The 19,113-nt window shown below is 42.8% G+C and overlaps 1 protein-coding gene across 2 annotated transcripts in view; it reads right to left on the reverse strand.

Annotated features, from left to right (window-relative positions):
* The window catches only part of MYOF (myoferlin), a 127,200-nt gene that overhangs the window by 36,432 nt on the left and 71,655 nt on the right, over positions 1-19,113 (reverse strand). For both annotated transcript variants that reach the window (XM_081158700.1, XM_081158701.1), the window contains exons 22-31: positions 18,890-18,996; positions 16,491-16,683; positions 15,188-15,343; positions 12,919-13,050; positions 9,645-9,808; positions 7,227-7,341; positions 5,083-5,188; positions 3,509-3,654; positions 1,429-1,602; positions 969-1,077 (exon numbers count right to left, since the gene is read on the reverse strand). In XM_081158700.1, coding sequence (XP_081014826.1) covers positions 969-1,077; positions 1,429-1,602; positions 3,509-3,654; positions 5,083-5,188; positions 7,227-7,341; positions 9,645-9,808; positions 12,919-13,050; positions 15,188-15,343; positions 16,491-16,683; positions 18,890-18,996 — 1,402 coding nt within the window. The remainder of the gene's footprint in view (positions 1-968; positions 1,078-1,428; positions 1,603-3,508; positions 3,655-5,082; positions 5,189-7,226; positions 7,342-9,644; positions 9,809-12,918; positions 13,051-15,187; positions 15,344-16,490; positions 16,684-18,889; positions 18,997-19,113) is intronic.

A 19,113-nucleotide genomic window follows, 5' to 3' on the forward strand; every position in this document is an offset into this window, starting at 1 on the left:
GTCACCCAGATCTACTGCTCACAGTAAAGAACACATATAATGGTGATGACATGCCCTCCCAAAGTAGTTCTGTTTCCTATAAAATGAAACTTATTTTAAAAATACCACAGTAAGCTCAGTGCAAGTGTGTCAATCAGGAGATCATTACTCCTGGTGTCAGCTACCTGGATTTAGGGCACTGCTTGTCATCACCGACCGACTTTTGAAAGGAGACTGGGTCTCCAGGAGTTATAGAAATAGGGCTTTCTATACTATTTCAGCACCAGATCTAGGAAAGAGTTATTTGTTCAGTTTCTTTGATATTTCGAAATCTTTATACTCATTATATGAACGCATATACAGCCCCACTCCACTCAACATGCTCCCTACTGCCACACACACACACACACACACACACACACACACACAACTGGAGGACAGCAGAGCGCTATGATTCACTGCACAGATTCTGGGAGCCAGACTACATGAGTTCAAATCTTGTCTCCAGTGCTTATAAGTTGTAAGACCTTGGTCAAGTAATTTAGTCTTTTTGCACCTCAGCTCCTCACCTGTAAAATGGGGACAATAATAGCACTTACCTTTGAAGGCTGTTACAAGGATTAAACGAGTTAATATCTACAGTGCCTGGAACATGCTAAGGCTTATATAACGATTCGCCATTATTATAGAGTAGGTCTGCCTCATTCCAAAATTCCTGAAGGTTATCATGGAAATCAACCTTTACTTAACTTTTTGAATATTTTTTCTCATTAAAGTCATCCTTCGGGGGCCTTAATAGACAGAATGTGTACATACTGAACAGAGTACGTTGAAATGAATGATTTGACCACCTTCTACCCCAAGCAGGATTTTTCAAGCTGCACTTTTAAACAATCCATGTACACTTTTATCCTATTTGGTGACTTGAAGAGTCTTCTTGAGAGAAAAACCCGACTAGCAGAGCGCACGAAGACTTGTTTAAGACTCACTGCCGAAATTACAGGACACGATGGGCGTGTTGGCGCCGAACACGGCGGTGGCGCTGTGCCGCTGCTTTTCCGGGCCGCTCTCCTCGCCGTCCTCGCTCGTGTCCGCGCCCTAGGGAGGCAGAGCACCGGTCAGCGCGCCTGCGCTGGAGAGGCCACAGCTGCGCGCACGTGGCAGGGGCGTCTGCGCGCACGTGGCAGGGGCGTCTGCGCGCACGTGGCAGGGGCGGCTGCGCGCACGTGGCAGGGGCGGCTGCGCGCACGTGGCAGGGGCGGCTGCGCGCACGTGGCAGGGGCGGCTGCAGGTTCTGGACAGGAAACCAGGCGGGGACAGCGGGGGAGGGGAGGGGACACCAGAGCTCGGCGCCCCTGGAGGGCCGCCCGTGGGTGGGCGGCGTTGCCTGCCACTCGCACATAGTCTACCCCGCCCGCTGCCGTTTGCGGTCGGCTGCCGGCTACTCACCAGGGCGCCCTCCAGCTTGAAGATGGCGGCGGCGCCGTGCGTCTCCGAGGGGGCCATCTTCCTCCGCCAGCGCCGGCGGCGGAACGTGTCGGAGCTGCGCTGCTGCCAGTGGAACTTCCAGCCAATCAAAGACGCGTATTCCCAGCCCTCCTGGTCCTCAAATTCTTGCAGGGCCTGGACCGGGAGGAGAACCGTTAATGATGGTTCAGCGTGAGCGTGACCGTGGTCATTACTCTTCTGGCTGATGAAGCGAATCATCTGGTCAATCGACAGGTAGGTGCTGAAAATCCGAGCGCTGCGCTGGGAGCCGGGGGCGCGCCCGGCAGCAAAACAGGCGCGCTGCCCGCGCCCGCGGGGCTGCGGGGCTGCGGGGCTGCGGGGCTGCGGGGCTGCGGGGCTGCGGGGCTGCGGGGCTGCGGGGCACCGGAGCACCTTTGTTGGGACTTCGGGGGTGACGTGCTGATTCCTTTTCGGGTTGCTTTCTGTGTCTTCACTTGGTGAGCTCGGAAACCACTATCATCTCCGTTGTATATACAGAGGGGCAACGTGATACCGCTTTCCCCAGGGTTTAAAAGTCTTGTCTAAGCTGATAGCTGCCATAACTAATAATTACATGGTGGGTCAGGGTATATTCCTTTTGTAATATTAACAATTGAGTACAGTACTTTTTATCTTAAAACTATGTATCAGTGATCTCGGTTTTCACCGTTCCATCCAGTCCGCTCAACAAGCCTGAGTGCCTTCGATGTGCCAGGTGCTGTGCTAAGAGCCCAGGAAGCAGTGAAGAGAACTGTCTTCATGTAGCTGGCATTTTAGTGGTGTGCATTTTATGTAAATATCGTAAAAGTATGAGTAGGTTGAATAAATGTAGAATAATGCTGAATAACAATTATGACTGTAGAAATAAGAACTCCACGTGGGCTAATATTCATTGTAGGGGCTAGTTTTTCAACTTTCGATAAACCAGATCAAGCACAATCTGGTAATTGGCCCTCTAATAGTGTTAATAGTGGCGTTGAAGTAGTTTGTGTAGCCAGGAGTGAGGCAGGTTAGGGAACAGGATCAAAGTCTCAAGAAGGCTCTGGTAGAATGGGGTCAAGTTTCCAGTCTTCTGACTGGTGGCTCAGTGTTCTTTCCATGTCACCTTCGTGCTCTCGTGGGGAGGGAGGGAGTCAGTGCCTCTAGAAACTTCTCGCCCCATCACAACAAGGATAATTAAATAACAAATATTCATTGATCAGCTTATTCCATCTACTCCATTATTTATTAGGAACAAGTTCCTGAGTTGGCCAGAAGGATACAAAGATGACTGTGGGTCCAATTTTGTGCCTAAGAAGCTCACCATCTAATAAAACATAACTTTATTCATTATGCCTACCGTGTGAGTCAGGAACTTTGTGGGATAGACAGAGTTCTTGTTAGGAATTGGCCTAGCTTGTGTTCAAACACTGGCTGTATCACTTACTACACATGTGGCCTAGACCAAGTCTATTTAATCTTTGTGAAATGGGGGTAAAATGTTGGCCTTGTGGATTGTAGATAATGCATATTCTGTATTTAGCATTATAAAAGACACACAAAACACACCACTTATTACTGTAATTAGTATTAGTTTCACCTAATTTTTTATTATTCCATTTAAGCCCTACCATTCCCTAATTTGAAGCATGATATTATACCCATTTTGCAGATGAGAAATAAAATGAAGCCAGGAGTTGAGTCCTTATGCTTCTTATTCCAAGTCCTGAGCTATTACCACTATTCCATTATGCTTCCAAATAATTCCTGTTTCTGGTACTACCTCTTGCGTGGTTCTCAATATTTAGCCTGCTTCAGAATCACCTTGTTGCTGCCCTCCCCATCCCCCCCGAGTTCCTAAAATCAGTAGGGCATTTCTAACAAATCCCCAGGTAATGCTGTTGTGGCCAGTTGACCAGGGTGAGGGGCACACTCTGAGAACCCTGGAGCAAGGCATTAGGCCCTTGATTGGCAAGTGGCTTCTGTAGAAAATGTTAGGTGGAATTCTGTGTGGTCTGGAAAGCAGAGCCTCACCCCAGCTCCCTTCCACTGCCCCTCTTACCTTTGCAGTACTTGCAGTGGATTGTGTTGAATCTTTCTTTCGTTTTCGGACCAGCCTTCGCCGCCTATGAGTATGATACATTTTCTCTGCCGCAACCCAGGACTTGGGCTTATTATCAGGAGGAATGGTAATTCCATACTCCCAGCCTAGAACAGAGTTTGTGAACAGTTATCCAAAGGAGATACACTTGCCAGATTGCAAAATAAACTTCCAGGAAGCACTCAGTTGCTCTTTCTACCCCCAAATATTCTCTACCGTCATGACTGAATGCCACTGCTTCTTTCACATTGCTGCAACTCAGTCAAACTGAATATAGCACTATTCCCCTGGCTCCCTCTTCAAAAAGTTCCCTTGGAGGCCATGGGGTTCCCCTCCACTTTTATACCTCCAGTCATTCATGGTAATTGAGTGCATCTAAAAATAAAGCACAGTACAAGAGGCAGAAGTAGATGGTGGTTAAAAGTGTGTGGCCTGTGTAGTTACACAGCTTGAGTTCAAATCCCAGCATCCCCACATGCTAGCTGTGTACTAAAAAATATTCCTTGCAAGTCCGTAAACCTGCCTATGGCCCTCCAGTATAATGGTAAAATACACCTTTAAAAAAACGAATTATCAAAATAATGCATGCAAAGCACTAGGGCCGTGCTCAGCACATAGATTGTGCTCAGTCAATGTTAACTGTTATTACAAGGCCTGGTGGTGTGTCAGGATCACACCACCTATGTACTGCTCCATCTCAGAAGGAAAAAAACAATCAGATTTTCTCTTTTGATAATTCCAAATGTTATAGTTCATTTAAAACTTTATATTATTATTCATAGAAAAGGATATATACCATTAGCAGAGGCTATGTCAATAATCTACATTATTGCTGAATAGGACTTTGAAGGTATTTTCTAGTCTCCAAAGAGGGTATGGGGTGTGGTTAGGATCAAGGAAATGTACACTCTAGTTCCCTTCCAATACCTTATTATGGATTCCTGGCATCCCAAAGTCCAGCCACCCAGCCCCTTTACCTCTCATTTTTTACTCTTGACAGTCCCTGACCCCACACCTGTCCAAGCACTGGCTTGTCCTTCAGATTTGGCCTCTGAACAGTCACAAGTAAAACCACATGACCTGGTTGTCATACACCAACCAACGGGTAGGACTCCTCCCTCCCAAGGAATTTTTTTTTTTTTTTTTAATATATCTTTATTGATTTCAGAGAGAGGAAAGGAGAGGGAGAGAGAGAGATGGAAACATCAATGATAAGAGAGTCATTGATCGGCTGCAGCCCGCAACCCGGGCATGTGCCCTGATGGGGAATCGAACCCTGATCGCCTGGATCCTAGGTCGACGCTTTAACCACTGAGCCACGCCCGGCCGGGCCCCAAGGAATTTTTACTCTGGCTAAGCAGGGCCAGGCTGCAGCGCCCCTTGTCAGATACTAGACCTAACATCTTACTTTCGTCTACTAGACTTATTGAGATGACCACTTCATAAGATATATAAATGTCTAATTACTATCTATACACCTGAAACTAATGTCAACTGCAATAAAAAAATTAAGACAAAAATACATATAATGTTACCTTTCTCATCCACTGCACGATTTATGTCATATACCCATGCATCATCTTCCCATTTCCAACCTGGAGGGCACGTGAGCTCACTGGGTGATGCCGCTTTGTCACCGTTCTTTAAAAAAAACAAAAACAAAAAAAAATGAAGAGTTACGACTAATCAATAATGTCAACTAAGATGCAAAGATGAGATATGATTCCTCACACTTACCAGGGTAACTGAGATGCCATCTTAGATATCAATCTTATTCAGAAAAATCTCTAATCTTTATTTAGGCACAGTTGCTGTACAAAAATTAGATGTTTGTGTTGTTGTTTTTAAAAAAATGCTACCTCCTGTTTCCACTATTAGGGAATATGTTAGGTTGAACCACGGGAAATTGTTTTTGCAGGCCAAAAATGGTGAAATATCAGCAGTTTCATATGTTTCAATTTCATATGAAAGGGTGCGACTCTTTTTATGAGGGGTTATATTGGAAAGAACCCATCAGAAATGGGTAAAGCATGAAAAACACATGTTTTCAAGTATCAGGTAACAAACGGTGCTGGAGGTTGTAGATACTAATCATGTAAGACTGAAGACAGTTTATGTGAAATATTCACTTCAGTTCCACGTAAAAACCAATGGAGTGTTATGAAAAAAGTTCATAGCAAAGGAAACAGAGGAGGTCCATAAACATTTGGAAAAATACTCAGCTTCACTTTAAATTAAGAATGTGAAAAAAATAGCAACAGGGTACCATTTTTTTCAAGTATTGATGAAGATGTGAAAAGGTGATGGTGAGTGTTTAGAAAACAGACCTCTCATGTGCTGCTGCTGGAAATGTAAGGTTATACAACCTCTTTGAAAGCAGTCTGGCAACATTTATCAAAACTGTGTGCATCGAAACCTTGACCAGGACAACCCAGGGATCTCTCCTACAGATAAACTCTCACAAGTGAATAAAAATGGATTTCTAAGGATGTTCACTGTCACATCACTTATAAAAAACCAAGACTGGAAAAAGAACTCTGTCCACAGAAAGAGAATGAGTTAAATTATATTGGGCGCATGTACTAAAACACTGCAGGCATTATCTGTTGTAATCCTCCCCCAAGGACATTTTGTCCATTGATTTTTAGAGAGAGTGGGACAGAGGGAGGGAGGGAAGGAGAGAGAGAGAGAGACATGGGAGAGGTACAGTGATTGGTTGCCTCCCACATGCCCCAGTTGGGGCTGAGGATCTAACCTGCAATCCAGGTATGTGCCCTTGACGGGGAATTGAACCGGACCCTTGGTTGAGTGGGCCGGTGCTCTAACCAGAGAGCCACACTGGCCAGGGCTACAGGCATTTTAAAAAAAAATCTCATTAGAGCAAGGTGATTCTGGTCAGATTACACAGATCTAACACAATTCAGTTCTTTAACTTGTAATGAAACACTTATTAAATGTTCCAAAATTAAGACTCTAAAATCTGATAAAAGCAAACCTAGATTTTAAAGAGAAAATTTCTTTCATTCTTGGGGTCCATAAATATTTCAGGGCTACTTTTACAACTATCTTTTCTTTAGTAAAGGCTAATATATATGAACAGTAACAGAAAAAAAAAGCTTCATAATAACAGCATTGGGTGTGGCAAAGAAAAAAATGTACCAAAGAACTATATGTATTGATATCAAAAGATGTCCAAGATGTATTATTATGTGAAAATTACAGTTGTAGACCTGTGCATACAATCTTATTTAGGTGGAAGGAAAAGTAATATACTTGTATATGAACAGAAAACTTTTATGAATGGTTATCTCTGGGGCGTGGAATAGGGATCATGGAGAAGAATTACGTTTCATTTACTTTTATGCTGTTTGAATATTTTAAAGACACAAGCCTTCAATTTGTAAATCCTTTTAAAACTAGTCAAGTAACAAATATTTACAATTTAAAAAACTGCACAACCCAACCTTTACCACATACCAACATCTAGTTAAATAGGCCCAATGTCTCTTCTACAGAAAATAATAGGTGCATTTGTGTGGATTGTCATGAATGCGAGGCTGTTGAGAACACAAGACGGAGCAGAGGAGAAGGGGAAGCCATGCCCATGGTTAGTGGATTCACAAATTGTGCGCCCAAAGAGCTAACGTGTAAGGCTCTTTCTCGGGAGCATGCCACTCACAGCATCGGTGTAGGTGTCTTCCGCCGGCTTCCACTCTCCGCCGGGGTAGCGACTGTCATTCTGATATACTTCGTCCGTGAACTCTGTGTGACCCGCATCTGCCTCTGTCAGCAAGCTGCAGACAAGGCTCAGGTTACCAAGGGAGAAATGGTAGCCAACAACCCCAGCTCTTTCCAACGGTCCAGAACCATCTACAGCCTGGGAGGCACCAGTCCCCTCCTCACTCTAGCCTTGTGGGTTCTCCACTCCAAACTGGTCTTTGTACTAATAGCTTTTGACATCCTTTGATGAAGGGGCCTGCTGGAATGAGACCTAAATTATAGAGAACTCAGACTAGCCGGGTTGCTACTTCTCAGTAATTAGGGTGGGGACTGGGAAAACGGATTGTGGGCAACATCTTATAGGGACCTCATATTCCATATATCTGTTTCAGTTTAGGGCCATTCAGCTTTTTCTCAACAAAACTCTTGGCTAGCAGTTCAAAAGAATAGACCGTGGTCTTTCCTCATTCACCCTATTTTTAAAAGTGGAGTGGAGACGGTCTCATGGGGCCAAGTGTGGAAACTCTTACTCATGTCTTGCTCAGTCTATATAACACAAGCTGAAGGGAGGAGTTTAGATTTTCTGGATAGTTCCTAGGTAGGCAGCCAAACCAGGTCATTTAAGACTCCAAACTCCATTCGGGCACTTGAGAAATCTGTACTGACTCTCTGCCATGCCAATTTTCCTCTTGGATCTGAAACTATTTTGACAACACATAGAAGAAAGTACAGAGGTTCCAACTCTGACTTAAATCTTCTGCCAGGTATCCACTCAAGTGAGGTTTCTTTTTCCTTTACCGTCTCTACATCTTTCCCCTGCCGTATTCTCCCCTAGAATTAAGCACTGGAAAGAAATCAGGAAACAAATAGTCCCAACCATTTGTATAAATTGGGCTCGTCCATCACTACTCTGGGCCCCAGAGAAGGAGCATAGAAGACCTGGCTGCTGCCTGTGAGGCCTCATCAAGCCCTGACAAGTTTTTACCTTCTGCTTTTCCCATCACAATGCCCCCTGCCTTTCTCTGTCCTCACTAACCTTCCTCCCTTCTGTCCAATTCAAATCTCATTTCCCTTCTCCTTACTAGCAACCCCAACTCCATCCAAAGTAAGCTGCCATGGGTTAAAAGCAATCGTGTGTAAACACTGGGTCTTAACAGACCAGACCCAGCACACTCATTTCCCTCCTTCCCTAATGCCTATGTGATTACAGGAAGCAAATGTGGACAGGGTCTTAGAATCCAAGTTCACAAGCTTGTTTCCTCCAAACTCAAGTATGCTGTCATGAAGTGGAGAAAAGAGGGACCTCCGGTCCTGCTGCTGTTGGTAACACTCAGATACCAGGCTTTGGTTTCCCCCAGATTCCAGGGAAAACATGCTTGCTGCTCTCTACTGTTTCTTCTTTATTTCCTTTTTAATAACAGCTCCTGAGATATAATTTACATACCATACAATTCACCCATTTAAAATGTTCCCTCTACTGTTTCTTACAAATATTCCAGCATAGTAGGTGAGTGTCGGTTTTAGTGCCCAGACTAGACTTGTAACACTTAAAACCTGTGTGCCTTTGGATAAATTAATTAATCTCTCCAGATTTCAGTTTCCTCATCTGTAAAGTGAAGATAATACTATTATTTGTTGGGAGATAAATCTCAGTGTCTCTCTTGCATTTCTGCACACAGGGCCCATAACTTTTGTTACAAACTATCTTTTCAAGGATGTTTGCATAGAAAACAACTTTGGGAGACAGAGATGGTATTTCTTTCTGGAGCAAAGAGCCAGCATACTTACTACCCATTATAAAATATTTGGGTTCTCTGAACTCAGGGTTCCTCTCCTGTTACATAACTCATGGCAGGTGCAAGTGTCATCTGACTGTCTTCTTGTCACTCTGGGAATTGGGGCTCTGAGAAATACAGTAAATGTTAATACTCTGGTGTTGCTTTTGCTGTGCGCAACAGAGTCCTTTGTCTCTGAACCAGGAATCTTGTGTCTCCTTCCGGCATCCATGAAACTGGCAGATGACCTTGTTAAGCTTACAAAAAGGTAAAAATCTCAGATCTTTGATAATTTTTGACACTATGTGTCTTATAGGGCTGTAGTCTAGATTCAGTAAGGTGATGTCGGTGCTTATCACATGGCTCAACACATTCACACACAAAAGTTCTCAGTAAATGTTAGTCCCAGGGTCTTTTTATATTTATTTGTCTTATAATGGAACGCTGATGATATCTTTCAAGTTTCTATGAATTTCTATAGACTTACTCCTGCTCATTGAGTATTACATAAATATTATCAAAAATGACAATAAAGATCAGTTTACCAATTTCCAGGGAAAAGTTTCATTGCCATAGTTTTTCTCAAAAAATGAAAAACTCACCTTCTTTCGGGATCAACTGACCAGTTTCCTTCCCATTCCCAGCCCTTTGGAGGCAGAAAGAATTCCCTCTTGAGTTTTATTTTTCCTGTGACATCAGAAAATTTATGGCGACCCACTAATCCAGAGGTGCCCCATTTTCCAAACATAAAAGCTTGATTTTCATACTATTAAAAGAAAATAAAAATGGAGAAACACCATGAGAGAGCAAGAAATGGAACCAACCCATACATTTTTAAGTCCATCCAGGACTTAGGCTAAACAGCAATAGAAAGTTAAAAGGCTTTATATTCAGAAGGTATGACCAAACCTGGGCTGTTACTGATTATGCAACTTAGAGTAAATCCTTCCTCTTTCTAAGACTCAGTGTTCCCACCTGTAAACTGGGGATAATATAATACTATATTTATTATAAAGTTCAGATATGCAAATGATTGTGAAAGTGCTTTGTGAACAGTAGTATATCATGCTAGTTGTTTCTATTATTTTGAATGGCTCCATATTGTTCTCTGAACCTAATCTTTTAGATACCTATAAAAAGTCCTCAGTTTATGAATGTGCAGGCTTCTAAGTTTATTTGCAAGCCTACTGCCTAGAAGTTGGGGCACATTTCCCCATAGAAACAATATTATAACTGATGCTACATTTCCCAGGTAGTCTACAAAGAACTCATCTGAAACATGAAAGGTTGTTTAACATCCAGCCTTTATGGGGCCTAAAAATTCAGAGCCTTCATCCCTACCAATGGGTAGATTAAGACATTTTTGGAAGCAGATTCAGTGGCAAAGGCAGAGCCTGGTTTACAGGGCACTTCTTTCTAAGTTAGAATTTATAAATCTACAATGATATATCCTTTACTGTGTCAACTATCAAGTGTTGACATTTGCCAGGTAAGTGTCCCTGTTTGGGTGCAAACTAAAATTTCCGTTTGTCTGCTGATGAGCTCATTGAGAAGATGATTGGCATAAGTGAAAGGGGAGTCTCTGGCTGAAGAAGGAGGGAAGAAGTTTGACTAGGGGCCTGATGGGGAAATTGGGTTCAAGGACACAACAGTGCCTGTCTCAGATATTGGTTCTGAGCCTTGAGAGGAGATGAGCTTGAGAGAACAGCTAGAAGAGCTGTTGTCACAGGGCTTGCAGACTTCAGGGCATATGCACAGCTCCTTTGGCTTCCAAGTGACAAGGACACAGAAAGGAGAAACAAGGCATTCCTCTCACTCCTGCATGGAAGCCAGCATGGCTCTAGTAAAATTCAGGTAAGGAGCTTGGCACAGATAAGAGGACATCAGCAGCAGTGGAGATGGGGGCCCCACATGGCTCTGAGGCTGTGACCTTTAATCAGCAGTTTTGGGGAAGGACTGTTAGCACATGTGAGGCACCTCAGACACTTCCAGAAATCTGGGGTGGGGAGGGATTTTGTAGAGACCTAAGGTATGGTATTAGCACGGGAAGGAAAGAACCAGCAATATTTCCATTATTGTTGTTAATGTGCCCTTCCTGGTACTCAAAGGCTGTTAGATTCTGGAGAAACTATAGAGTCACACAAAGCAACTGAAATGGGTGGATCATCTCTTTATATGAGTTGAAACTCCAGTTCACTCTATGCAGGGAAGGATCTGGAAATGGGAAAGGGTGGAAGGGAGCCCTGGAATGATCAGTCCTTGCTCAGTGCTAGCTTCTCCAGGCTTAGCTCCAGCTACAGAGTTGGAAGCCAAGAAATGCTATAGGACTTAAGGAGCAAACCTCTTCTATGTGTGCCCTGATGCCCTCCACCTCACATTGCCCACTGGACTGGACATCAGTATCTGCCACTCGGGGCCGCCTCTGCAGCCTCCAGCACATACTCTATTTATGTCCAATTGCACTTCCAAGCCTGTGCTGTAAGGACTCTGTGTGTCTCCCATGTGTTTCATTGCTTCTCAAAGTGGTCCACTGATGCCCCATATCTACCCACACTGGAATCACCTCCGGTGCTAATCCCTCACTCAGCTACAGAATGAGAATCCCTGGAGTGGCTCTGGCAGTCAGCATGTTTAACAGGACACCCAGTTTTATAATCATTGAAATAGATGATGTGATCCTTGAGGACAGGGCTTGGCTTTTTCATCACCTTCAGCACCTGCCTCCATGCTTGGGTTAAAGCTACCACTCCCTAAAAGCTTGGATGGATGGGTAGATGGTTGAGTGGATGGGTGAATGGATAAATGGTTGGAGGGATATCGATAGGTGGATGAATTCTGTTATGTATTTATTTACTCATTCAATAAATATGTGGCAGGTACTGCTAAATCAATAAAAAGTACAAAATAGAAGATAGCCATGGGTTCCTTGCCCAGCAAGCAGATCAAAATCACAATCCTGAACTCCTTGTCAGGTATAGTGTCGGGCAGCAGGAACACATGTATAAATTAGCTAGATAGAAGATAATCTCCCCATTTAGTTGAGCATGAAGGCTCATCTGCAGAAGAATGGAGCTTATCTGAAAATTATCAGAAGAGACCCACTGAGTACATCTGATAAATTCATATCAATAAGCACTTTGAGTTAAAAATAGTATATAAAAAACAATCCAAATAACTCTGCTTTTAGCTGTAAAGTTTGTGAAAATTATTTTCACTGGTTTAATTGTAATAAGACTTAAAAAACTATTTTTATTGATTTTTAGAGAGAGAGGAAGGGAGAGAGAGAAAGAGAAACATAGGTTGGCTGCCTCCTGCACGCCCCACACTGGGGATCAAGCCTGCAATCTGGATCAAGCCCACAACCCAGGAATATGTCCTGACCGGGAATCGAACCAGCAACCTTTTGGTCCATTGAATGATGCCCAGCCTACTGAGCCACACTGGCCAGGGCTGAGATAAGACTTTTTAAATAAGTGGATTTTGAACTCAGTGAAGGTTTTACAAATTATCTCTATTGTCTTTTAAGCATTCAGGGAGGGTTTTCTTTGCCCTTGGGCAAACCTACCTTCAGTTTCCCCTCAGTGAGAAATGAGTCTCTAGTGGCTTAAAGACTCCTGATCCCAAGCAGGCTTCTCTGTACCTCTCCAGTGCCCTCATTCCTGGTTGTGTGTGAATCACTCTGTTTTGTCTCAATGTTGACAATAAAACCTCAAGTCAATCTTTCCCTAACCCCTCAGGATCAGGTCCCTCAGCTGGCTTGGATTTTACACAGTAGTGATGGGCTTGGTGGTTTTAGATATTTGAATGTTTTCCCTAAGAATGCAAAATAAACGTACCCCCACAAAGAGGAAAAGAGAGTGATGACATGAAATGTACCATTTCAGCAAAGACGGTGAATGTCCCTTCAGCGAAGCTATTGAACTTCTTCTCAACAGCACTTAAGCCCAGCCAGATGTTCACTCGCAACTCCACGGGCACCCTTGGTCCACTGTTTTTTTCCTGTGGATACTGTGAGATGCACAAAAACATGATGCATTATGGTGGGCACAGCACGGGCTGTGACATTAAGTTCAAGCCAAAAGCATACAAAACATCTAATCATTGCTCTCACCAGTCTAATTTTATGTTTGGGCAGTTAGAATATTTCCAAATGACACTACAGTGGAGATTAAAATAACAGGTAAAGCAGTGAGTGGTTCTGTAAGTGTGATCCATAGATCTGTGTGTCCCTGAGACCTTTTCAGGCCATTCACAGGTCAGAACTATTTTCCTAATAATGCTAAGATGTTACTTGTCTTTTTACTGTATTGGCATTTGCACGGATGGTGCAAAAGCCATGGTAGATGAAACTCTAGGCAAATTGTACCAGTAGGAATTGTTTTCTTCATTACATGAAGAAAAGAAAATCCTAGTACTACTTAAGTAGCCCCTTGATAATGCAGTAAAAATACTAATCTCATTAAATCCTGATCCTTGAGTACGTCTTTTTAATATTTTGTGGGATAAAATGGGAAGTACACACTGAGCCAAACTGACCAGGCTAGTGGATCTGAATGTAGCAGAGACAATAAAGTGCAATGATATGGTTTCACATTCCACACTGCAATAAACCTTTCAGAAGCTACCACTTAAGTTTAGTGTTGCATCAGAGATGAATATCAATTATCTGCAAAGGTTTCCTCCCTTTTCAAACTATGTACTAGGTGAGGTCAGATTCTCTTTATATACTTCAACCAAACAACTTATTCCATTAGCATAAATATAGAAGCAGATATGAAAATCCAGTTAAATTTCTGTGAAGCCAGACATTAAAGAGGTTTGCAAAAATGTAAAACACTATCACTTTGCTCTCTGATTTTTGAAGAAAGTACAGTTATAGTGTATAAAAACATGCAACTTAAGTTAACATGTAATGGGTCTATTGTTATTTTAAAATAAATTAACAAATATTTTTAAATGTCTCAGTTTTAATTTCTGTTACAGTAAATATTAGTAGCTATAACCCACATAAACAAAAGCTCTCTGGGGTCTTCAACAACTTTTGTAAAATTATTCTTTTTGTGGAAAGGGGTCGGTCCCAAGACCAAAAAGAACCCCACTGAATGAAATAATTCTCTAAACTGGATAATGAGTATTAACAAAATCAAATACATAAAATATTCTCTTCAAAGCATTTTGCTATTTATCCACTGAGTCCTACAATGTAATGCAGAGAAAACCACTCTGCCTCCTCTCCCACCCCCTGTGAAATTTTATTTATTAATCAGTTTGCTTCCACCCACTGCTGAGGTCAATTATAATTGTGGTTCTACCTTAAAGTAAAATGTATCCCACCAAGAGGTACTTGAAAGAAGATAATCACTCAGGTTCTATTTCCGCTCTCCTGATTAAAGAGCAATGACTACATTCATTAAAAGTTAGCAGATACCGCCTTGTTTTCAGAGAACACTTTCCCTCACTGTTTTTTTCTCTTCTTGCTCTTTATTCTTCTCCTCCAAATCCAAAGAACTCATTGGGGTGAGTCCCTGGAGAGGGATGTCAGACATGCAACTGGGAACTATTCTGATCTGTTTCCAGCCCCAGGGCCTTCTTTGGTTCTCCATGTGCAAAAATACTGGATGCCTGTGAGATGTGCATCTTCTAGTGGAGAGGGCCAACAACTTTTATCAGGTTCTTAAAGGAGCTCATGACTCTAAAAATGTCTGGAACCCCTGCCCTAAAGTAATAATTCTCCCCAAATTTTCAATTAGAGGACCCATTTGGTTAGGGAATAGATTCCATGGACTATCTATATGACCTTTTCCCCCCCTACTTCCAAATACTCCCTAGAAGGGAAGGGAGGAAAGGCATTGGTTTGCATGAGACTTCAGAAATCAGTGGAAAATTCATGCCAGAAAGCAAAGCATTCACAGTGTCATATTAATATCAGTGCCACAAAGACCTCTCCAAGAGTCCTTGATCAAATGCCAGCAAACCTCAAACCACTCTCTGGGAATTACCACCCCAGAAGAAGGGGCCAGAATGGGCAGGAATGGATCACGAGTGCCATAGCCATTCAGTGACTGGCAAATTATAAAGCAGTCCCTTCTCAGGAATATGGATTTTGCATTTAAGTATTTCACATTACACAGTGATGGAGCCATACCTTCAGAAAGATGGTCTGGATTTTCCCACAGTACTTCCCACATGCATTCTCCCCACTGGTGGAGTATAAAACCTGATGTGCAGGAATGCGTGCATAGGCCAGTCTTTTCTCGCCCCGGATCATCCAGATGATAATGTCAGGCATACTGTTTTGCGGCTGGTCATGTGGGTGGATGGAAAAGGAAGCAGAGCTAGAGTTAGTCTAAATGCAAAGGGACTTGCAGGCTGGGCCCTCAGGGCTCCACTTGGCAAAGAAACACTGTCTGCCCCACATTCCTGAGTCTCACATCTTCTAGGACCACACTGAGCCCACAGGCTGGGAGCAGGCTGTGACTGGTCAAAGGGCATAGAGGGAAGCAGAGCAGGTCTTCACCTGCCCAAAGCCCTGCCTACTCTCTGGGTTCTGACAGGTATTTTAGGAAATACCCCCTCTTATTTTGCCCATAATTTGAAGAAAGCCACCAACATCAGTTACAGGTTTCATATATTTTCTGATATTTGCCAAATCTGAAACATTCATTTAGTTTTTTAAAGCCACTTTTTTTTCTGATTGTAAAGGTGATACAAGTTCACTAAAGAAAATTTGAAAGCACCAAAGCATAGAAAGTAGAAAATAAAAATTAACTGTAATCACGTGTGTTTTTTCAAATGTATTTCTATTTACAAATATATTAGTCCCCCACCCCACCTCTGAAGGTCAGTAGGAGGGGTCCTCTGCTCCCTTGTTCTTCTAGTCCGCAGAGGTTAATGGCAGTCAAAATTTATCTAGCCCTCACTGTGTGCCCGGTACTCTGCTAAGCCCTTTACACTCATCATCCTAATTTTAATCTTTACAAAACAGTGCTGTGACATGAGTAGTATATTTATCTCCATTTTACATATGTGGAAACTGAAGCTTAGGGAGTATGAATATTTTGCCCAAGGTTACACATGGTAGATCCAGATTCAAAGCCACGTCTTCCCAATCCCAACCAAAGGTGGCACTTAATCTGTATCTGCTACTTCATCACTCTACTCAAAGTATTCTCTGACTGTACCATGATTATGATAATGATTTGTCCACTCTGAAGACCTTTCCAGGACCACCAGCTCAAAATTCTTCTTCTGCCTTGACTTCAATGATGTTCACCCCCATTACCCATTAGCATCTCAGCCTGGTAACTCCTTGATTTCATCATCCATCAAATCTGGTCAATATCCAAAGTAAATTACTAGATTTTCCTGCCACCATCTCTATCCTTGTGCCATTCCACAGAATCCTTCTTCCATATCAAGGTGACATTCGTGTAGTGTAAAAGCCCTACCTCTTCAGTCAGTTGCATTAATTTATCAAGCCAGTCCTCAATTTCCACCAATGTGGACTTCACCTCTGTGGCCTCAGACCTCATCCTCACGGCTGCCTCATGAATCTGAGAGAGAGATTTGGATCGCAGCTTTTGGATCTGAGTATCTAGAATTGTGACATTAGATTTTCCTTCCTTGAGAGGCAACGTGTATCTAAAAAACAAAAAAACAACAGAGTTTGCAAAATAGCTTTTTACGCTTCAGAACTGTCAAAGTCATTTATATTTGGTTTCCATCTTTCAAACCACACCATTTTCCTAACTGTATAAGCAGGTTTAAGCTGAAATAGATTGTATCTGGTAGATCACACGTGCCAGTTAAGACTCTCCTCACTCTCATGAAGAATGCAGGGAGATTAAAATTTCAAAGCAAGTCCTTGGGTTTGACCCAAGGCCCATGGCATCACTAGAAAGAACATAGAAACAGCGGCTGCAGTTGGGAGAAATGGACTTCCTTTGCTGCTTACAATCATTTGTATAGGCCCACAAAATGAAGGAGAGGGAGATTAGAGACCGTTTAGCTAAAGGGTTCTTAACTTAGGGACCATACACCTGTAGGTCATCTGTGGGTGAGCCTCAGGAGGTCTGTGAACCCTGGAAAAGTGTACGTTTGTGTTGACATGCAGTGTGACATATGATGAAGAACCCTGGCGTTGGAGCCGGCGATCTGGGTACAAATCCTGGCTCCACTATTTACTAGTTCTGTGATCTCTTATTTTCCTTTCTTCAAATGTGGGGAAATAATATCTACCTTTTAGGGTTGCTGTGAGAAGTAGATGAATTAATATATGGAGAGCATTGAGAGCAATGCCTGCAGCATAATAAAGTCTAAATAATGTTGCCATCATCAACATCTCCTTGTTGTCTTCATCCTTGGCATTGTCTCATCAGATATTCAGAGGGGTCCATGAGCTCCCAAGAGGTTAAGAACCACTTGTGCAGGCCAAGCTCCCATTCAAAATGAGAATCTAGACCAGCTGGGCTGGGGCCATGATGGCCTTCTTCCACCAGGGTTTCCCTCTCATGGCCGCTAGCAGGGACATGGGGCAAGGTGGTCACCAATTCCAGGAAGTTCTACTCACAATGTCTCTACCTGAAACTTTCACTGGCTTGAATTTCACCCAACATCTTAAATGAAGGAAATCCTAGCATGACTTCCCCTAAACACAAATTTCCTGTTACATGAAGTTTAAAAGATTCCAATTTAATTCTTCAAGAACAGTGAAAGTAGGTATTTCTGTGTTTTGCTCAGCAAACCTCAAAATTCACATTTTCTACATGAAAGGTATTGCCAGATGTTTCTATTTGGTTACACCAGTAATTATGGCAATGTACTGGAAGGGTTAAGTCCCTGGAATGATTCTTTGAGGCATAAATATATATGGAAGCTGCTAGCTCAAAAGTCACACTTGAGACTTGGAATAAATAGATGCTGACAGTGTTAAACACATAGCAGGAAGAGGAGTTGTGGTTATAAGCCCAACTCTGGACATCAGATGCATCATTTCACCTCCTTGGGTCTCTGTTTTCTCATCTATAAAATAAGGAGACGGGAAGAGATGACCTCTTAGGACCCAGATTGAAATTCTCTGAATATAAGCAAGTACTCAGCAACACTTTGATCTCAGCTGCACGTCAATTACCTGGCTACACCACTAGAAGGCACAAGAACACAGGGAGACTTAGGGCATTGGGGTGGGGGTTGTCTCTGGTTCCTGCTGCTTGTGAGAAGTGTTCAATACGCTTTTCTTTTGGAACTTCCCTGTCCACTGCGTTATTAACCAATCTTTAAAACAAATTTGGAATGAGTCACTTCCTCCTTTGATTTCCAAATACCCAGAGATGGTGAGCTGTTTCCCGTAGTCACGGTTTTGAAAGGTTCTCTGGCTCAAGTCAACTTTACTGGCTTTATCTAAAGGAGGCTGGGCCAGAGTGTTGAGTAGGAATTAAGTAAAAGAGCGAGTAAAAAGGCTGTTTCTAAAATGAGTTGGCATTACAAACGACGTTCTGAATGGCAAAACTGATGCTCGGCCCCCAGATCCCATTCTCTGTGGGAGCCAGGAGTCACCTTTCTTGGAGACTGGTGGGATGCAGGAGCATATCCCTGCCCCCTCCCCCCTCCCCCACCCCTTGCCTGAACTTCAGCCCCCCCAGGCTGCATTAGAAATGGCACCAAATCTGAAAGTGGAGTTTTTCCTGGTGGTGATTCAGAGACTCCGCCCTGTGATGGACTTTTGAAAAGCTTGACTAATTCAAAATTTTCAGGCAAATATTAGAGACAATTCTAAGGCTCTTCTAGTCTTATAGTTTAAGGGAGGGAAGCATGGCTGGGAATTCTGGGATACACAAAACCAATGTACCTTGTGTCTTCTATAACTTCATCAATCAGCTTCAACCATATTTCAGCCAACTGGTTTGCAGGAATTTTACCTTGTATTCCTGATTTTAGAGCCTCTATGTTTGATTGCTGAAGAATTTGGAAAGAGAGGAAATAATTGGTAATTGTGCATTATGCCATTATACCCAGTAAGGTTTAACTCTAATTTAATAAACATACATACACAAAGACCTAACAGGAAAACCA

The sequence above is a fragment of the Miniopterus schreibersii genome (assembly GCF_964146895.1).
Source record: "Miniopterus schreibersii genome assembly, chromosome: 14".
Classification (NCBI taxonomy): Eukaryota; Metazoa; Chordata; class Mammalia; order Chiroptera; family Miniopteridae; genus Miniopterus; species Miniopterus schreibersii.